The following is a 16,519-nucleotide window of genomic DNA, read 5'->3' as shown; positions in this document are numbered from 1 at the left end:
CGGTTTTGTTCATGCATTATGAACTATACACAGTCAGTTCAAATATGAATATTCATTTGAGTTTTAAACTTGATTTATATGTGGATACCACATTTCTCTATTATTATTATTTTTAATAAAATGCTGAAGTGGTAGGTAGATACAAGATAAAGGTAGAAAACAGAGTTTAGTGTTGTAAGAGAGCAAATGTAGATGATCAGGTGTGTGCCTGTAGACTATGTGTTAATCCGAGCTAGATGAGGGCAATAAACATCCATGTATGCCAAAGATTTCTCTCAGAACATGAGGGGGGAGGTTCTAAGCCTCACCTCTGCTGCTCCCCATTTTCTCACCAGATGGCCCCCTGCGACTGTGCCTGTCTTAGGTTGTTCCTCCCTTGAGGAATCTTACCCGTCTCTGGCTAGCCAGTCATCTTCTGGGGCCATACAGGGAAATGTTAAGTTGGTAAGTGAGAGAGAAGCCTTATTGTTTGAAAAGGTTAGCTTTTTACTTCTTTGCATATTTATGCCCTGTGGCTTCTATGCCCAGCATTTGTCTTGAGGTGTCTTTACCACTTGGAAGAATTATGATACTCGGTAAATTCGACATGTGGCACGAGTTCTATTTAAAGGTTGTGATTAGGTAGGAAGAAGAAAAGCTATAGAAGTAGCAGGCAGAAGAAAACCTGGGAAGATTGATTATTTCTTTGACATATCTTCTTGCAGAGTAACTTCAGCATGGATAGGTTTTAAGTTACTACTTAAATTGCGCACACACATTAACATAATAGGAGTATAGTTACATAACCAAAGCATACCTGTAATTACCAGCCATCTCCAGTGAAACCAAGAAAACCAGTTAGGCACCTTAGGCATTTGTGAAAGCTTATCTATGATATGGTGGATATTGTCCGACTGAACTTAAACAGTCTGAGAGAATTCAGATAAACTAGAACACCCCATTCCTGGGGACTGTTCATATCCCATATGTTCTTTTAACGATAAATAGTCTGTGGTTGTAAGATTTTGGAGCGCTACAATTTGCACTTCTCCTAATTCTTGGTTGAGTTCCAACAGTATAGATCCAGTCCAATTTTTGTTTTACTGTATGCACAGGCCAGCTTAGATATCTCCTTCATCTTTCCCATGGCAGGTCCAGGAACTGGTGGGATGAGTGCATCTACACCTGTGACAGTGCGTGGATCTTTGTTGAAGTTTTTTTTTTTTTTTTTTTTTTTTTCTGATCATCTTCTGTCATGAGTCTTGCGGAGAGTGCTGATGTTGGAAGTTCTTTTTCATATCGTATCTTAGTTCATTTTTGGGGTAGCCAAATTAGGCTTTGATCCTCTGTATAAACACAAACAGACCCTTTGCCTACACTTTTATGTGTCCTTTATATCATTGTGTAGAACTCATTAGAGGTCACCACATAGGAACTGCATTTTTTTTTTTTTAATCATTAATCTACACTTACATGACGAATACTTTGTTTACTAGGCTCTCCCCTATACCAGGTCCCCCCTATATACTCCTTTATAGTCACTGTCCATCAGCGTAGCAACCTGTTGTAGAATCACTACTTGTCTTCTCTGTGTTGTACAGCCCTCCCCTTTCTCCCACCCCGCTATGGATGCTAATCTTAATACCCCTCTTTTTCTGCCCCCCCTTATCCCTCCCAACCCACCCATCCTCCCTAGTCCCTTTCCCTTTGGTACCTGTTAGTCCATTCTTGAGTTCTGTGATTCTGCTGCTGTTTTGTTCCTTCAGTTTTTCCTTTGTTCTTATATTCCACAGATGAGTGAAATCATTTGGTATTTCTCTTTCTCTGCTTGGCTTGTTCCACTGAGCAAAATACCCTCCAGCTCCATCCATGTTGCTGCAAATGGTTGGATTTGCCCTTTTCTTATGGCTGAGTAGTATTCCATTGTGTATATGTACCACTTCTTCTTTATCCATTCATCTATCGATGGACATTTAGGTTGCTTCCAATTCTTGGCTATTGTAGATAGTGCTGCGATAAACATAGGGGTGCACTGATCTTTCTCATACTTGATTGCTGCATTCTTAGGGTAAATTCCTAGGAGTGCAATTCCTGGGTCAAATGGTATGTCTGTTTTGAGCATTTTGATGTACCTCCATACTGCTTTCCACAATGGTTGAACAAGTTTACATTCCCACCAGCAGTGTAGGAGGGTTCCCCTTTCTCCACAGCCTCACCAACATTTGTTGTTGTTTGTCTTTTGGATGGCAGCCATCCTTACTGGTGTGAGGTGATACCTCATTGTAGTTTTAATTTGCATTTCTCTGATAATTAGCGATGTGGAGCATCTTTTCATGTGTCTGTTGGCCATCTGTATTTCTTTTTTGGAGAACCGTCTGTTCAGTTCCTTTGCCCATTTTTTAATTGGGTTATTTGTTTTTTGTTTGTTGAGGCATGTGAGCTCTTTATATATTCTGGACGTCAAGCCTTTATCGGATGTGTCATTTTCAAAGATATTCTCCCATACTGTAGGGTTCCTTTTTGTTCTATTGATGGTGTCTTTTGCTGTACAGAAGCTTTTCAGCTTAATATAGTCCCACTTGTTCATTTTTGCTGTTGTTTTCCTTGCCTGGGGAGATGTGTTCAAGAAGAGATCACTCATGTTTATGTCTAAGAGGTTTGTGCCTATGTTTTCTTCCAGGAGTTTAATGGTTTCATGACTTACATTCAGGTCTTTGATCCATTTTGAGTTTACTTTTGTATATGGGGTTAGACGATGGTCCAGTTTCATTCTCCTACATGTAGCTGTCCAGTTTTGCCAGCACCATCTGTTGAAGAGACTGTCATTTCGCCATTGTATGTCCATGGCTCCTTTATCAAATATTAATCGACCATATATGTCTGAGTTAATGTCTGGATTGTCTAGTCTGTTCCATTGGTCTGTGGCTCTGTTCTTGTGCCAGTACCAAATTGTCTTGATTACTATGGCTTTATAATAGAGCTTGAAGTTGGGGAGTGAGATCCCCCCTACTTTATTCTTCTTTCTCAGGATTGCTTTGGCTATTCGGGGTCTTTTGTGTTTCCATATGAATTTTTGAATTATTTGTTCCAGTTCATTGAAGAATGTTGCTGGTAGTTTCATAGGGATTGCATCAAATCTGTATATTGCTTTGGGCAGGATGGCCATTTTGATGATATTAATTCTTCCTAGCCATGAGCATGGGATGCGTTTCCATCTGTTAGTGTCCCCTTTAATTTCTTTTAAGAGTGACTTGTAGTTTTCAGAATATAAGTCTTTCACTTCTTTGGTTAGGTTTATTCCTAGGTATTTTATTTTTTTTGATGCAATTGTGAATGGAGTTGTTTTCCTGATTTCTCTTTCTGTTGGTTCATTGTTGGTATATAGGAAAGCCACAGATTTCTGTGTGTTGATTTTGTATCCTGCAACTTTGCTGTATTCCGATATCAGTTCTAGTAATTCTGGGGTGGAGTCTTTAGGGTTTTTTATGTACAGTATCATGTCATCTGCAAATAGTGACAGTTTGACTTCTTCTTTGCCAATCTGGATTCCTTGTATTTTTTTGTTTTGTCTGATTGCCGTGGCTAGGACCTCCAGTACAATGTTAAATAACAGTGGGGAGAGTGGGCATCCCTGTCTAGTTCCCGATCTCAGCGGAAATGCTTTCAGCTTCTCGCTGTTCAATATAATGTTGGCTGTGGGTTTATCATAGATGGCCTTTATTATGTTGAGGTACTTGCCCTCTCTTCCCATTTTGCTGAGAGTTTTTATCGTGAATGGATGTTGAATTTTGTCAAATGCTTTTTCAGCATCTATGGAGATGATCATGTGGTTTTTGTCTTTCTTTTTGTTGATGTGGTGGATGATATTGATGGACTTTCGAATGTTGTGCCATCCTTGCATCCCTGGGTTGAATCCCACTTGGTCATGGTGTACGATGGTTTTGATGTATTTTTGAATTCGGTTTGCTAAAATTTTGTTGAGTATTTTTGCGTCTACGTTCATCAGGGATATTGGTCTGTAGTTTTCTTTTTTGGTGGTGTCTTTGCCTGGTTTTGGTATTATGGTGATGTTAGCTTCATAGAATGAGTTTGGGAGTATCCCCTCCTCTTCTATTTCTTGGAAAACTTTAAGGAGAATGGGTATTATGTCTTCCCTGTATGTCTGATAAAATTCCGAGGTAAATCCATCTGGCCCGGGGGTTTTGTTCTTTGGTAGATTTTTGATTACCGCTTCAATTTCGTTGCTGGTAATTGGTCTGTTTAGATTTTCTGTTTCCTTCTGCATCAGTCTTGGAAGGTTGTATTTTTCTAGGAAGTTGTCCATTTCTCCTAGGTTTCCCAGCTTGTTAGCATATAGGTTTTCATAGTATTCTCTAATAATTCTTTGTATTTCTGCGGGATCCGTCGTGATTTTTCCTTTCTCATTTCTGATACTGTTGATTTGTGTTGACTCTCTTTTCCTCTTAATAAGTCTGGCTAGAGGCTTATCTATTTTGTTTATTTTCTCGAAGAACCAGCTCCTGGTTTCATTGATTTTTGCTATTGTTTTATTCTTCTCAATTTTATTTATTTCTTCTCTGATCTTTATTATGTCCCTCCTTCTGCTGACCTTAGGCCTCATTTGTTCTTCTTTTTCCAATTTCGATAGTTGTGACATTAGACCGTTCATTTGGGATTGCTCTTCCTTTTTTAAATATGCTTGGATTGCTATATACTTTCCTCTTAAGACTGCTTTTGCTGTGTCCCACAGAAGTTGGGGCTTAGTGTTGTTGTTGTCATTTGTTTCCATATATTGCTGGATCTCCATTTTGATTTGGTCATTGATCCACTGATTATTTAGGAGCATGTTGTTTACCCTCCATGTGTTTGTGAGCCTCTTTGCTTTCTTTGAACAGTTTATTTCTAGTTTAATGCCTTTGTGGTCTGAAAAGTTGGTTGGTAGGATTTCAATCTTTTGGAATTTACTGAGGCTCTTTTTGTGTCCTAGTATGTGGTCTATTCTGGAGAATGTTCCATGTGCACTTGAGAATAACGTGTATCCTGTTGCTTTTGGATGTAGAGTTCTGTAGATGTCTATTAGGTCCATCTGTTCTAATGTGTTGTTCAGTGCCTCTGTGTCCTTACTTATTTTCTGTCTGGTGGATCTGTCCTTTGGAGTGAGTGGTGTGTTGAAGTCTCCTAGAATGAATGCATTGCATTCTATTTCCTCCTTTAGTTCTATTAATATTTGTTTCAGGTATGTTGGTGCTCCTGTATTGGGTGCATATATATTTATAATGGTTATATCCTGTTGATGGACTGAGCCCTTTATCATTATGTAATGTCCTTCTTTGTCTTTTGTTACTCTCTTTATTTTGAAGTCTGTTTTGTCTGATACCAGAATTGCAACACCTGCTTTCTTCTCTCTGTTGTTTGCTTGAAATATCTTTTTCCATCCCTTGACTTTAAGTCTGTGCGTGTCTTTGGGTTTGAGGTGAGTCTCTTGTAAGCAGCATATGGATGGATCTTGCTTTTTTATCCATTCTATTACTCTGTGTCTTTTGATTGGTGCATTCAGTCCATTTACATTTAGGGTGATTATTGAAAGGTATGAATTTATTGCCATTGCAGGCTTTAAGTTTGTGGTTACCAAAGGTTTAGGGTTAGCTTCTTTACTGTCTTACTGTCTAACTTAACTCGCTTGTTGAGCTATTATAAACACAGTCTGATGATTCTTTATTTCTCTCCCTTCTTATTCCTCCTCCTCCCTTCTTCATATGTTGGGTGTTTTGTTGTGTGCTCTTTTTAGGAGTGCTCCCATCTAGAGCAGTCCCTGTAGGATGCCCTGTAGAGGTGGTTTGTGGGAGGCAAATTCCCTCAACTTTTGCTTGTCTGGGAATTGTTTAATCCCTCCTTCATATTTAAATGATATTCGTGCTGGATACAGTAGTCTTGGTTCGAGGCCCTTCTGTTTCATTGCATTAAGTATATCATGCCATTCTCTTCTGGCCTGTAGGGTTTCTGTTGAGAAGTCTGATGATAGCCTGATGGGTTTTCCTTTGTAGGTAACCTTTTTTTTCTCTCTGGCTGCTTGTAATACTTTGTCCTTGTCTTTGATCTTTGCCATTTTAATTATTATGTGTCTTGGTGTTGCCCTCCTTGGATCCCTTGTCATGGGAGTTCTGTGTACCTCTGTGGTCTGAGAGGCCATTTCTTCCCCTAGTTTGGGGAAATTTTCAGCAATTATTTCTTCAAAGACATTTTCTATCCCCTTTTCTCTCTCTACTTCTTCTGGAATTCCTATGATTCTTATATTATTCCTTTTCGATTGATCACTCAGCTCTCTTAAAATTCTTTCATTCCTGGAGATCCTTTTATCTCTCTCTGCATCAGCTTCTCTGCGTTCCTGTTCTCTGTTTTCTAGTCCATTAATGGTCTCTTGCATCTCGTCCATTCTGTTTTGAAGTCCTTCCAGAGCTTGTTTTATTTCTGAATTCTCCTTCCTTAGTTCTTGCATATTTCTCTGCAAGTCCATCAGCATGGTTATGACTTTTGTTTTGAATTCTTTTTCAGGAAGACTGGCTAAATCTATCTCCCCAGATTCCTTCTCAGGGGAAGATGTAGCAGATGCTGAAGCTGTCTGGGTTAGTCTTGTCTGGATCATATTTTTTTGCCTTTTCATGTTGACAGGTGCTATTGACTGTCAGCTGGGATGGCCAAAATTTTCACTTGCTACTGGCCTTTCTTTACTGGGACAACTGCGACCCCTAGTGGCTTGTGTTGGGTAATTGCGTGTAGAGTGGGTCTTTGTGTCTTGCCTGGCCGGAAGGGAGAAATTTCCCTTTCTGTGGGCGGAATTTGTCTCAGGCTGCTTCTCTGCTTTCGCAGCGCCCGGTGGGGTAATGGATGGGGGTGCTGCTTGACTGTTTGCCTCCGTGAGGGGTCTCAGAGCTGTTGCCCAGGGGGTTAGTGCACCCGGTTTTCCCTGTAATTTCCAGCTGCTGTACTGTGACCTGGGTTGTTTCCGTCAAGCTGTTAAGTCCCTGTCCCTTTAAGACTTTCAAAAAGCCCCCGCTTTTCTTTGTCACAGGGGCATCAGCTTCAGCACCCGCTCAGTGGTCTTACTCCCTGTTCCCCCAGTATCCAGGGCCCCCTGGGCATGTACTGTGTCTGTGCTCTGGCCCGGATGGCTGGGGCTGGGTGTCCGGCAGTCCTGGGCTCCGTCTCCCTCCTGCTCTGCCTATTGTTCTCCCGCCGGGAGCTGGGGGGAGGGGCGCTCGGGTCCCGCCGGGCCGGGGCTTGTATCTTACCCCTTTCACCAGTCGCTGGGTTCTCGCTGGTGTAGCTGCAGTCTGGCCACTGTCCTGCGTCTTCTGGTCTCTCTTTTAGGGCTAGTTGTGTTTGTTGTATTTTCAAAAGTATATATGTTTTTGGGAGGAGATTCCCACTGTCCTACTCACGCCGCCATGTTGGCTCCGCCTCTTCATTGCTAATTCTTAATAGTCATTGTGTTGCAAAGATTCTTTCCTTAGGAGTGTCAGGGTCATGAGAATTTCTCCTACTGGCAGGGAGATAGTTGATTTCCAACAAATATTAAAGTCCTCTGCAGGGGCCAAAGAAGTGAAAGACCTGGGATCTTTTTGTCACAGATCTCTGTCCAGAGCCCCAAGGGAGCATTACTGTTTCTTTGACTTTAACTATTATCATCCCAGTGGATCCATGGGACATGGACGAAAGTCCCTTGGATGCCCAGGACTTTGGCCAAGTCTTTGTCTGCATGTGGAATTAATTCTAAGTGATGAGGAAGGAGGAATATTGTACAAAATATGAAAATACAGGACTTATTATGGATCGAAATATTGCACTTACTGTGAACTGAACCCACTGAGGGTTTTACACAAAGCTAAAACCTTTGTTCTCTTCCTCCCCCTACTTTCTGGGCAAAATAGGTGATAAAGAGGTATAAACTTTAAGTTACAACATAAATAAATCACAGGGATAAAAGGTACAGTATAGGGGATACAGTCACTAATATTGTAATCACTTTGTATGGTGACAGATGGGAACTGCCACTATACTTATAGCGAACATTTCATAATTTACATAATTGTCAAATCACTATGTTGAACTCTTGAAAATAAAGTGACATTGTATAACAATTATATTTCAATTTAAAAAATAAAAAGGCTAGACATCAGCAATGAGGGCACAAACATACAAACTGAGGGTGAGCAGGCAGAGGCTTCCGTGTTGTCTTGCATCATATTTTCCTTTCCACAGCTTGAAGGACACTTTCAGCATGAGACCTGCACAGCTGACTTGACTAACAACACATTCAGCTTCCTTACCAAAATTGAATTTACCCATGCACATTTTGTCAAAAGAACAATTTGAGAAATTTCTTTTTCGAATCCTAACTGCCTCAGTTCAAGGACATGCTAACTTACTACAAAAAAAGTCAGGTATAGGTTAAGTCTCTAATTAAAACACAATCTGTAAGTACTGCAGAGTTAATGGCTGGAAGTTTACCTTTGCTTAACATCCCTGCTTTCATACTTAAAGTTATTTAATAGTATAAACAAGATACGGGAGGATGATCATTATAATTGAGGTAAAAATTGTACACCAATAATGTAGAAGCATTAATTTTCTTTACGGAAGATTTATTTAAAATATATTTTTTCATATTGAGTTCTTAGTCTAGCTTGAATCATTTGTATCCAAGTAAGTTACATATCTTCCTTATTTATTATAAAATTTAGAGTTTAATTAATTCTATAATTAATGTGACTTCATCCTCTACTTTGTCAAAGGTTGTATTACTTGAAATATTTTTTTTTAAGCCAGAAGCACTCTTTAATTTGCTGAAATATATTGATATCCTAAATGGAAACTCTTTGTAAGCCTGGTGTAAACCCTTCTCTGATTCACAACCAGCTCTTAAAAATTTAATTAAACTTTTCACATGATATAATGAAGAAATTTTGGATCATATACTTTATAGACACTGAGGTGATCCATCGATTTTTGCTACTAAATCAGCACTGAAGATTCTGGGTTATTATTCAATTACAGTAAAAGTCTAATTAAAAAACTTAATTATTGATTCCATAATAAAATTTCATTTAAAAAATCATGCCAACGAAACATATTCTCAATATCGTCAATATCGTCATTGTGAAGTAAGCATAAGTCCACATGTGTACTGGGCTTCGTCTACTGAAGCCTACTTTTATGGCCTTCTTTTGAAATATAGCTAAAACACCCTTTTATTTTATTGTCAAAATTTCAGTAAGGAACCAAAAAAAATAAGTCAAACAGTAATAAGTTACAGGTTGATTATTTGTTTCCTATACAATTAATAAGGTGTTTGAAGCTGTATTTTATAAATTAAAAATTAAGAATGGGATCTTTTTCTCCTAAAAGATACACAGTTGATTCTTTGAAAGGCTTTTCACTTTCCTCTCAAATTTACCCATATCTTTCAATAATAAAGAGTTTGAATAAGTAATTATCACTGTTAGTTCCTCATGAAATATTCTAGAAAGACATTAATTATTTTTACTTAAGTGAGAATATAATATGTCACAGATATACTGGAATTTTATTTAACTTTTCTTCAAGTAGATATGAAAATACTCACCTAAGTTGTACCAGACATCCATTTCCCCACTCAGGGTCCTCACTTCTACAATTGTTTGCCCCAGAAAGTCATCTGACTCCTTTTTGAAATGTTGCTTGACTCTGGATTTAATGTCATCATCTTCATCCCACACTCTGACTTTGATTCGATCTGTGGAGTTATGGCACTCACTGAAAATAAGTGTAAATAAGTTAAGAAACACTGATAACTGCTCTAAATGGCATTTGATGGTAGCAACTTACTTTAAATTTAACTCATCCAGAAAGGCATTATTTATACATAAATGAAATTTCCCATTGACCCATTCCATGCATGGGATGTTGCCTGTTTTTCTAAAAGAAATGTTGCATTAGTTAGATAACGTTAATAAGGAGAAACCATATCCTATTCCATCCTACTTCCTTTAACTGAACCAGATATAATCAAATATGGGTTGAAATCTTTGTTTGGGGGCATTTCTCTATGACTTTTGCAGTGGTTATCTAGAACAACTTATCTATGCTCAGAAAATTCCACACCATAAATATAAAGCTAATTTTATTGTAATGAGTATTGAGAAGGTTGATATCACAGAGTATAAAATGACAATATACTGTGTGCCCGTACTTGATAAACTAAAAATCCTAGTAAGCATAAGATATTTTTAAAATGAAGAATTAGAGCAGAATCCCTCTGTTTTTAAGGACAAATTGCACATTTTGATTAATCCTTCATTTCAAGGTTCCTTATACCTACTTGTTGAAGCCAACTACTTAGTATTGCCAACACATGTTATGGTCTTTTCTGACCTGATAGCTTTTGTACACACTCTTCCCTATGCTTCCCAGCCTATTGACTAATCATTCTTTAAGAAGCAGCCAGTCACCTGATCTCTGTAAGTTTTTTTTACAGCTCTTGAATCAGTTATGAGCAGGATTAACCCTGAGCTCCCAATTTACTCTGTACATGCATTCAGTGTAGAACAGGGGTCCTCAACCTGGGATCAGTGGATGAGTTCTGAGCATCCCTGAACTTGAATTAAATAAAAACAAACAAACAAAAAACCTTCATCTTTATTTTCCTCCTATTATTAACATAGGCAACAAAACACAGCAGTATTATTCAGTACCTGGAATATTTTGTCTCCAATAAAATTACAGATATATACATATATCATTAAAGTGTTATAAAACTGGAAACATTATTTATAACTATCATTACTATACTACAACTTTTTGAAAATAGTTGGTTTTCTTTTCATTTTTACATTTTTTATTTTAGGCATTTAAGACATATAAGTCTTCACCAGATTGAGAAATAGGCTTATGGTACACTAATTACTTAAGAGCTCCTGACTGTCTCTTCCATTAACCTACAAGGCAAGATAATCTAGCACACTTAAGAAAAACTTGGAGTTTGACATGCCAATGTGCAAACTATAGCCCCACTATTTGATATTGCAAGAACTTTAAACACAGAGCATTTTGGTAATTTCTGGGATATTTTTGATTGTTGCAAACAGCAGGGGCACTATGTGCATTCAGCGGACTAGGCCAGAGATTAAGACACCCTACCATCTACAGGACGGTCTGCAAATGAAGATGCAAAACCCACTGAAAAATAACCGCTTCAGCTTGGGACTTAACTCGTTTACATAAAAGCACCAACACTTTTGCGTGTTCTATTAGATACTGAAATTCACTGGAAAACAACTAGTATGTAAATCGCTGATCAAAGATTTTGTTGTTGCTGTTCAGAACTTTAACAAGGGTTGTTTGCCATTTTGAGAAATGACATTACCAATATCAAAATCATTCAAAGCATTTAAATTGAAGCATTTGTATCAGTCTGCAGTTGAGATGGCCACATACATGCTAATTCTATCAACAGATGAAAGTATATGTCTACTAAATTATGTGTCCTAGGGTAGTTGTGTCTGACTCTTACATATTTAAATACATATTATACTACTTTTATTTCTCCTTTATGCTGAAGTTGGAACATTATGGTTTCTGAAATTATATTGACAGACAAGAAGGGGTTAAGTGAGTCTGATAGAGTTGAAAACTACTAACTACTTCTACCTGACTTAACTTCTATGTATCAGTTTTTAAATCTACAAAATGGGTTTAAAAATATAGAAGGTACCTATCTTAGAAGATATGTATGGAAAATAAGGAAAATGATGCTAGTATAGTGACATACAGTGTTTGATCTATATTAGTCATTATTATTATAATGTCACTATTCTTTAAGTTATTTTTGAAGTTACAGTCTATGTTAGAGTCTATGAAGAGTCTAGATATGACATAGTTTCTATCATGTCTGTTATTCAAAAAGCATTCATTTAAAAATTTGCAACCTTTTACCAAAACAAAATCTCTTGTACTATATTTGAAGGAAAAGCAATATTACCATTCTTACAAATATCATATTTATCAAATAAATTCTCCAATTTTGATAGCTATTTTATTGGTAATGTGTAGTGGAAATAGTGGGGAAGGAGGACTACTTAATCCATGATACTGTATCCGCTGCAGCTAACAAAACCCACTTTCAACCAAGGAGAACAGTCAGAATGGATAACAGCACAGCTGTCTCCCACCCACTCAGAATTCCAAAGATAAATATTTAAAGCCACACCTAAAATTATGGTAGCATGGATATTCAGACAGTGAAATCTTTGGTAATTTACCCAAAATTTGTATTAGAAATGGCTGATTTTATTTGCTATAAAAAAAGGGAAAAAAAGTCAATGTAGAAACAGAAACCCAACTATCAGCCCATTTGCCTCATTTAATCTTAGAAAAAATGAAAGAAAACACAGAGTAGCAGGAAAAATAGTTATTATTGCCATAAATTTAAAAAACACAGAACACTACAAAAGCAGAAAGAAATCCTTTCTGTCGCCTTTTCTTAAATCACCAATTTCATGTAAGTCCTAGGAGACAGAGGCCTAATGTAATTTTTACCTGCAAATAACAGCTCTAGATGATATAAATAGCAAGCCCTAAATAGTAAAGATGGACAAATATTTCTAGAATCTTTAACAAGATAGAAATACTCTGTATAATTTTGAAAAATAATTTGTTGAGGCTCTAGATTTTGTTATAAATTTAAGGTAAGATTTTTACCTAAACATATACACAAATAATAATCCATATACAACAGTAGCATGTATTGTGTAACATATATACACACATATACATACACACATAGATTATAACCCCTCTCTTTGTACATAATTCATAAATGTGTGTACACATATGCATACAGGTGTATATACACTTATGTACATGTTTGTGTGTATATATATATATATCTCAAGTGGAGAGAGAATACAATTTTTCTTTCCAAATTTCTATTAAAAAATTGATTTTCTTGTACCACGTGGAGATACACTTTCCAAATGACAGCTCATATTTCCATTATTTTCTTCATTAATTTGGTTTGTACTTTTTCTTTTTATTATGATGTCAAGAGTTCACTGACCCTCATGCACATACCTGTCCATTCATTCAGTCATCTATTCCTCAGCTCTCTATTAAGCACCTACTAATGTGGAGACACAACTGAGGTTTAGTGAGGTTAGATAATTCAACCAACCAAACTATTCCTATATTTTAAAAAGTTTTTAATTAAGGTATTATTGATATACACTCTTATGAAGGTTTCACATGAAAAAACAATGTGGTTACTACATTTACCCATATTATCAAGTTCCCACCCATACCCCAATGCAGTCACTGTCCATCAGTGTAATAAGATGCCACATATTCACTGTTTGCCTTCTCTGTGGTACACTGTTTTCCCCGCGACCCCACACACCATATGTACTAAACATAATACCCCTCAATCCCCTTCTTTCTCCCTCCCGAGCTGCCCTCCCACACCCTACCCCTTTGGTAACCACTTGGTTTGAGTAGTTCTTGGAGTGAGTCTGCTGCTATTTTTGTTCCCTCAGTTTTGCTTCGTTGTTATACTCCACAATGAGGGAAATAATTTGGCACTTGTCTTTCTCTGCCTGGCTTATTTCACTGAGCATAACATCCTCCAGCTCCATCCATGTTGTTGCAAATGGTAGGATTTGTTTCTTTCTTATGGCTGAATAGTATCCATTGTGTATATGTACCACATCTTCTTTACCCATTCATCTACTGATGGACACTTAGGTTGCTTCCATATCTTGGCTATTGTAAATAGTGCTGCAATAAACATAGGGGTGCATGTGTCTTTTGGAGTCTGAGAAGTTGTATTCTTTGGGTAAATTCCTAAGAGTGGGATTCCCGGGTCAAATGGTATTTCTATTTTTAGTTTTTTGAGGAACCTCCATATTGCTTTCCACAATGGTTGAACTAGCTTACATTCCCACCAGCAGTGTAGGAGGGTTCCCTTTCTCTGCATCCTTGCCAGCATTTGTTGTTCTTAGTCTTTTCGATGCTAGCCATCCTTACTGGTGTGAGGTGATATCTCATTATGGTTTTAATTTGCATTTCCCTGATGATTACTGATGTGAAGCATGTTTTCATGTGTCTGTTCACCATCTGAATTTCTTCTTTGGAGAAGTGTCTCTTCATATCCTCTGCCCATTTTTTAATCAGGTTATTTGTTTGTGAGGCATGTGAGTTCTTTATATATTTTGGATGTTAACCCCTTGTCGGATATGTCATTTACAAATATATTCTCCCATACTGTAGGATGCCTTTTTGATCTGTTGCCATACAGAAACTTTTTAGTTTGATGTAGTCCTGTGTGTTCAATTTTGCTTTTGTTTCCCTTGCTCAAGGAGATTATTTCAGGAAGAAGGTGCTCATGCTTATATTCAGGAGATTTTTGCCTATGTTGTCTTGTAAGAGTTTTATGGTTTCATGACTTACATTCAGGTCCTTAGTCCATTTCAAGTTTACTTTTGTGTATGGGGTTAAACAATAATCTAGTTTCATTCTCTTGCATGTAGCTGTCCAGTTATGCCAACACCAGCTATTGAAGTGGCTGTCATTTCCCCATTATATGTCCATAGCTCCTTTATTATATATTAATTGACCATATATGGTTGGGTTTATATCAGGGTTTTCTAGTCTGTTCCATTGGTCTATGATTCTGTTCTTGTCCCAGTACCAAATTGTCTTGATCACTGTGGCTTTGTAGTAGAGTTTGAAGTTGAGAAGTGAGATCTCCCAGCTTTCTTCTTTCTTCTCAGGATTGCTTTGGCTACTCGGGGTCTTTTGTCGTTCCATATGAATTTTAGAATTATTTGCTCTAGTTCATTGAAGAATGCTGTTGTTATTTTGATAGGAATGTCATTGAATCTGTTGATTGCTTTAGGCAGGATGACAATATTAATTCTTCCTATCCATGAGCACAGGATGTGTTTCCATTTATTGGTATCTTCTTTAATTTGTCTCATGAGTGTCTTATAGTTTCCAGGGTATAGGTCTCTCACTTCCTTGGTTAGGTTTATTCCTAGGTATTTTATTCTTTTTGATGCATTTGTGAATAGAATTGTTTTTCTGATTCCTCTTTCTGCTAGTTCATGGTTAGTGTGTAGGAATGCAACAGATTTCTGTGTATTAATTTTGTATCCTGCAACTTTGCTGAATTCAGATATTAGATCTAGTAGTTTTGGAGTGGATTCTTTAGGGTTTTTTATGTACAATATCATGTCATCTGCAAACAGGGACAGTTTAACTTCTTCCTTGACAATCTGGATGCCTTTTATTTCTTTGTGTTGTCTGATTGCTGTGGCTAAGACCTCCAGTACTGTGTTGAATAGAAGTGGGGAGAGTGGGCATCCTTGTCTTGTTCCCAATCTTAAAGGAAAAGCTTTCAGCTTCTCACTGTTAAGTACGATGTTGGCTGTGGGTTTGTCATATACGGCCTTTATTATGTTGAGGTACTTGCCCTCTATACCCATTCTGTTGAGAGTTTTTATCATGAATGGATGTTGAATTTTGTCAAATGCTTTTTCAGCATCTATGGAGATGATCATGTGGTTTTTGTCCTTCTTTTTGTTGATGTGGTGGATGATGTTGATGGATTTTTTAATGTTGTATCAATCTTGCATTCCTGGAATAAATCCTACTTGATCATGATGGATGACCTTTTTTATGTATTTTTGAATTCAGTTTGCTAATATTTTGTGGAGTATTTTTGCATCTATGTTCATCAGGGATATTGGTCTATAATTTTTTGTGTGTGGTGTCTTTGCCTGGTTTTGGTATTAGAGTGATGCCAGCCTCATAGAATGAGTTTGGGAGTATTCCCTCCTCTTCTACTTTTTGGAAAACTATAAGGAGGATGGGTAGTAGGTCTTCACTAAATGTTTGATAAAATTCAGTGGTGAATCCATCTGGTACAGGGGTTTTGTTCTTAGGTAGTTTTTCAGCTACCAATTTTTTTTTGATTACCAATTCAGTTTTGTTGCTGGTAATTAGTCTGTTCAGATTTTCTGTTTCTTCCTCGGTCACTCTTGGAAGGTTGTATTTTTCTAGAAAGTTGTCCATTTCTTCTAGGTTATCCAGTTTGTTGGCATATAATGTTTCATAGTATTCTCTAATAATTCTTTGTATTTCTGTGGTGTCCGTTGTGATTTTTCCTTTCTCATTTCTGATCCTGTTTATGTGTGCAGACTTTCTTTTTTTTCTTGGTAAGTCTGGCTAGGGGTTTATCTATTTTGTTTATTTTCTCAAAGAACCAGCTCTTGCTTTCATTGATTCTTTCTATTGTTTTATTCCTCTCAATTTTATTTATTTCTGCTCTAATCCTTATTATGTCCCTCCTTCTACTGACTTTGTGCCTCATTTGTTCTTCTTTTCCCAGTTTAATTAATTGTGAGTTTAGACTGCTTATAAGGGATTGTTCTTCTTTCCTGAGGTAGGCCTGTATTGCAATATACTTTCCTCTTAGCATGGCCTTCGCTGTGTCCCACAGATTTTTGTG

The 16,519-nt window shown here is 37.3% G+C and overlaps 1 protein-coding gene across 1 annotated transcript in view; it reads right to left on the bottom strand.

Moving 5' to 3' along the window:
• The window catches only part of UNC13C (unc-13 homolog C), a 591,739-nt gene that overhangs the window by 272,161 nt on the left and 303,059 nt on the right, over positions 1–16,519 (bottom strand). Inside the window, exon 10 of the mRNA XM_057488818.1 lies at positions 9,602–9,771. Within this exon, the coding sequence (XP_057344801.1) occupies positions 9,602–9,771 (170 nt within the window). The remainder of the gene's footprint in view (positions 1–9,601; positions 9,772–16,519) is intronic.

The sequence above is a fragment of the Manis pentadactyla genome, chromosome 11 (assembly GCF_030020395.1).
Source record: "Manis pentadactyla isolate mManPen7 chromosome 11, mManPen7.hap1, whole genome shotgun sequence".
NCBI lineage: Eukaryota > Metazoa > Chordata > Mammalia > Pholidota > Manidae > Manis > Manis pentadactyla.
Note: the sequence above shows the minus strand (reverse complement) of the source record. Positions and strands in the feature narration are given on the sequence as shown.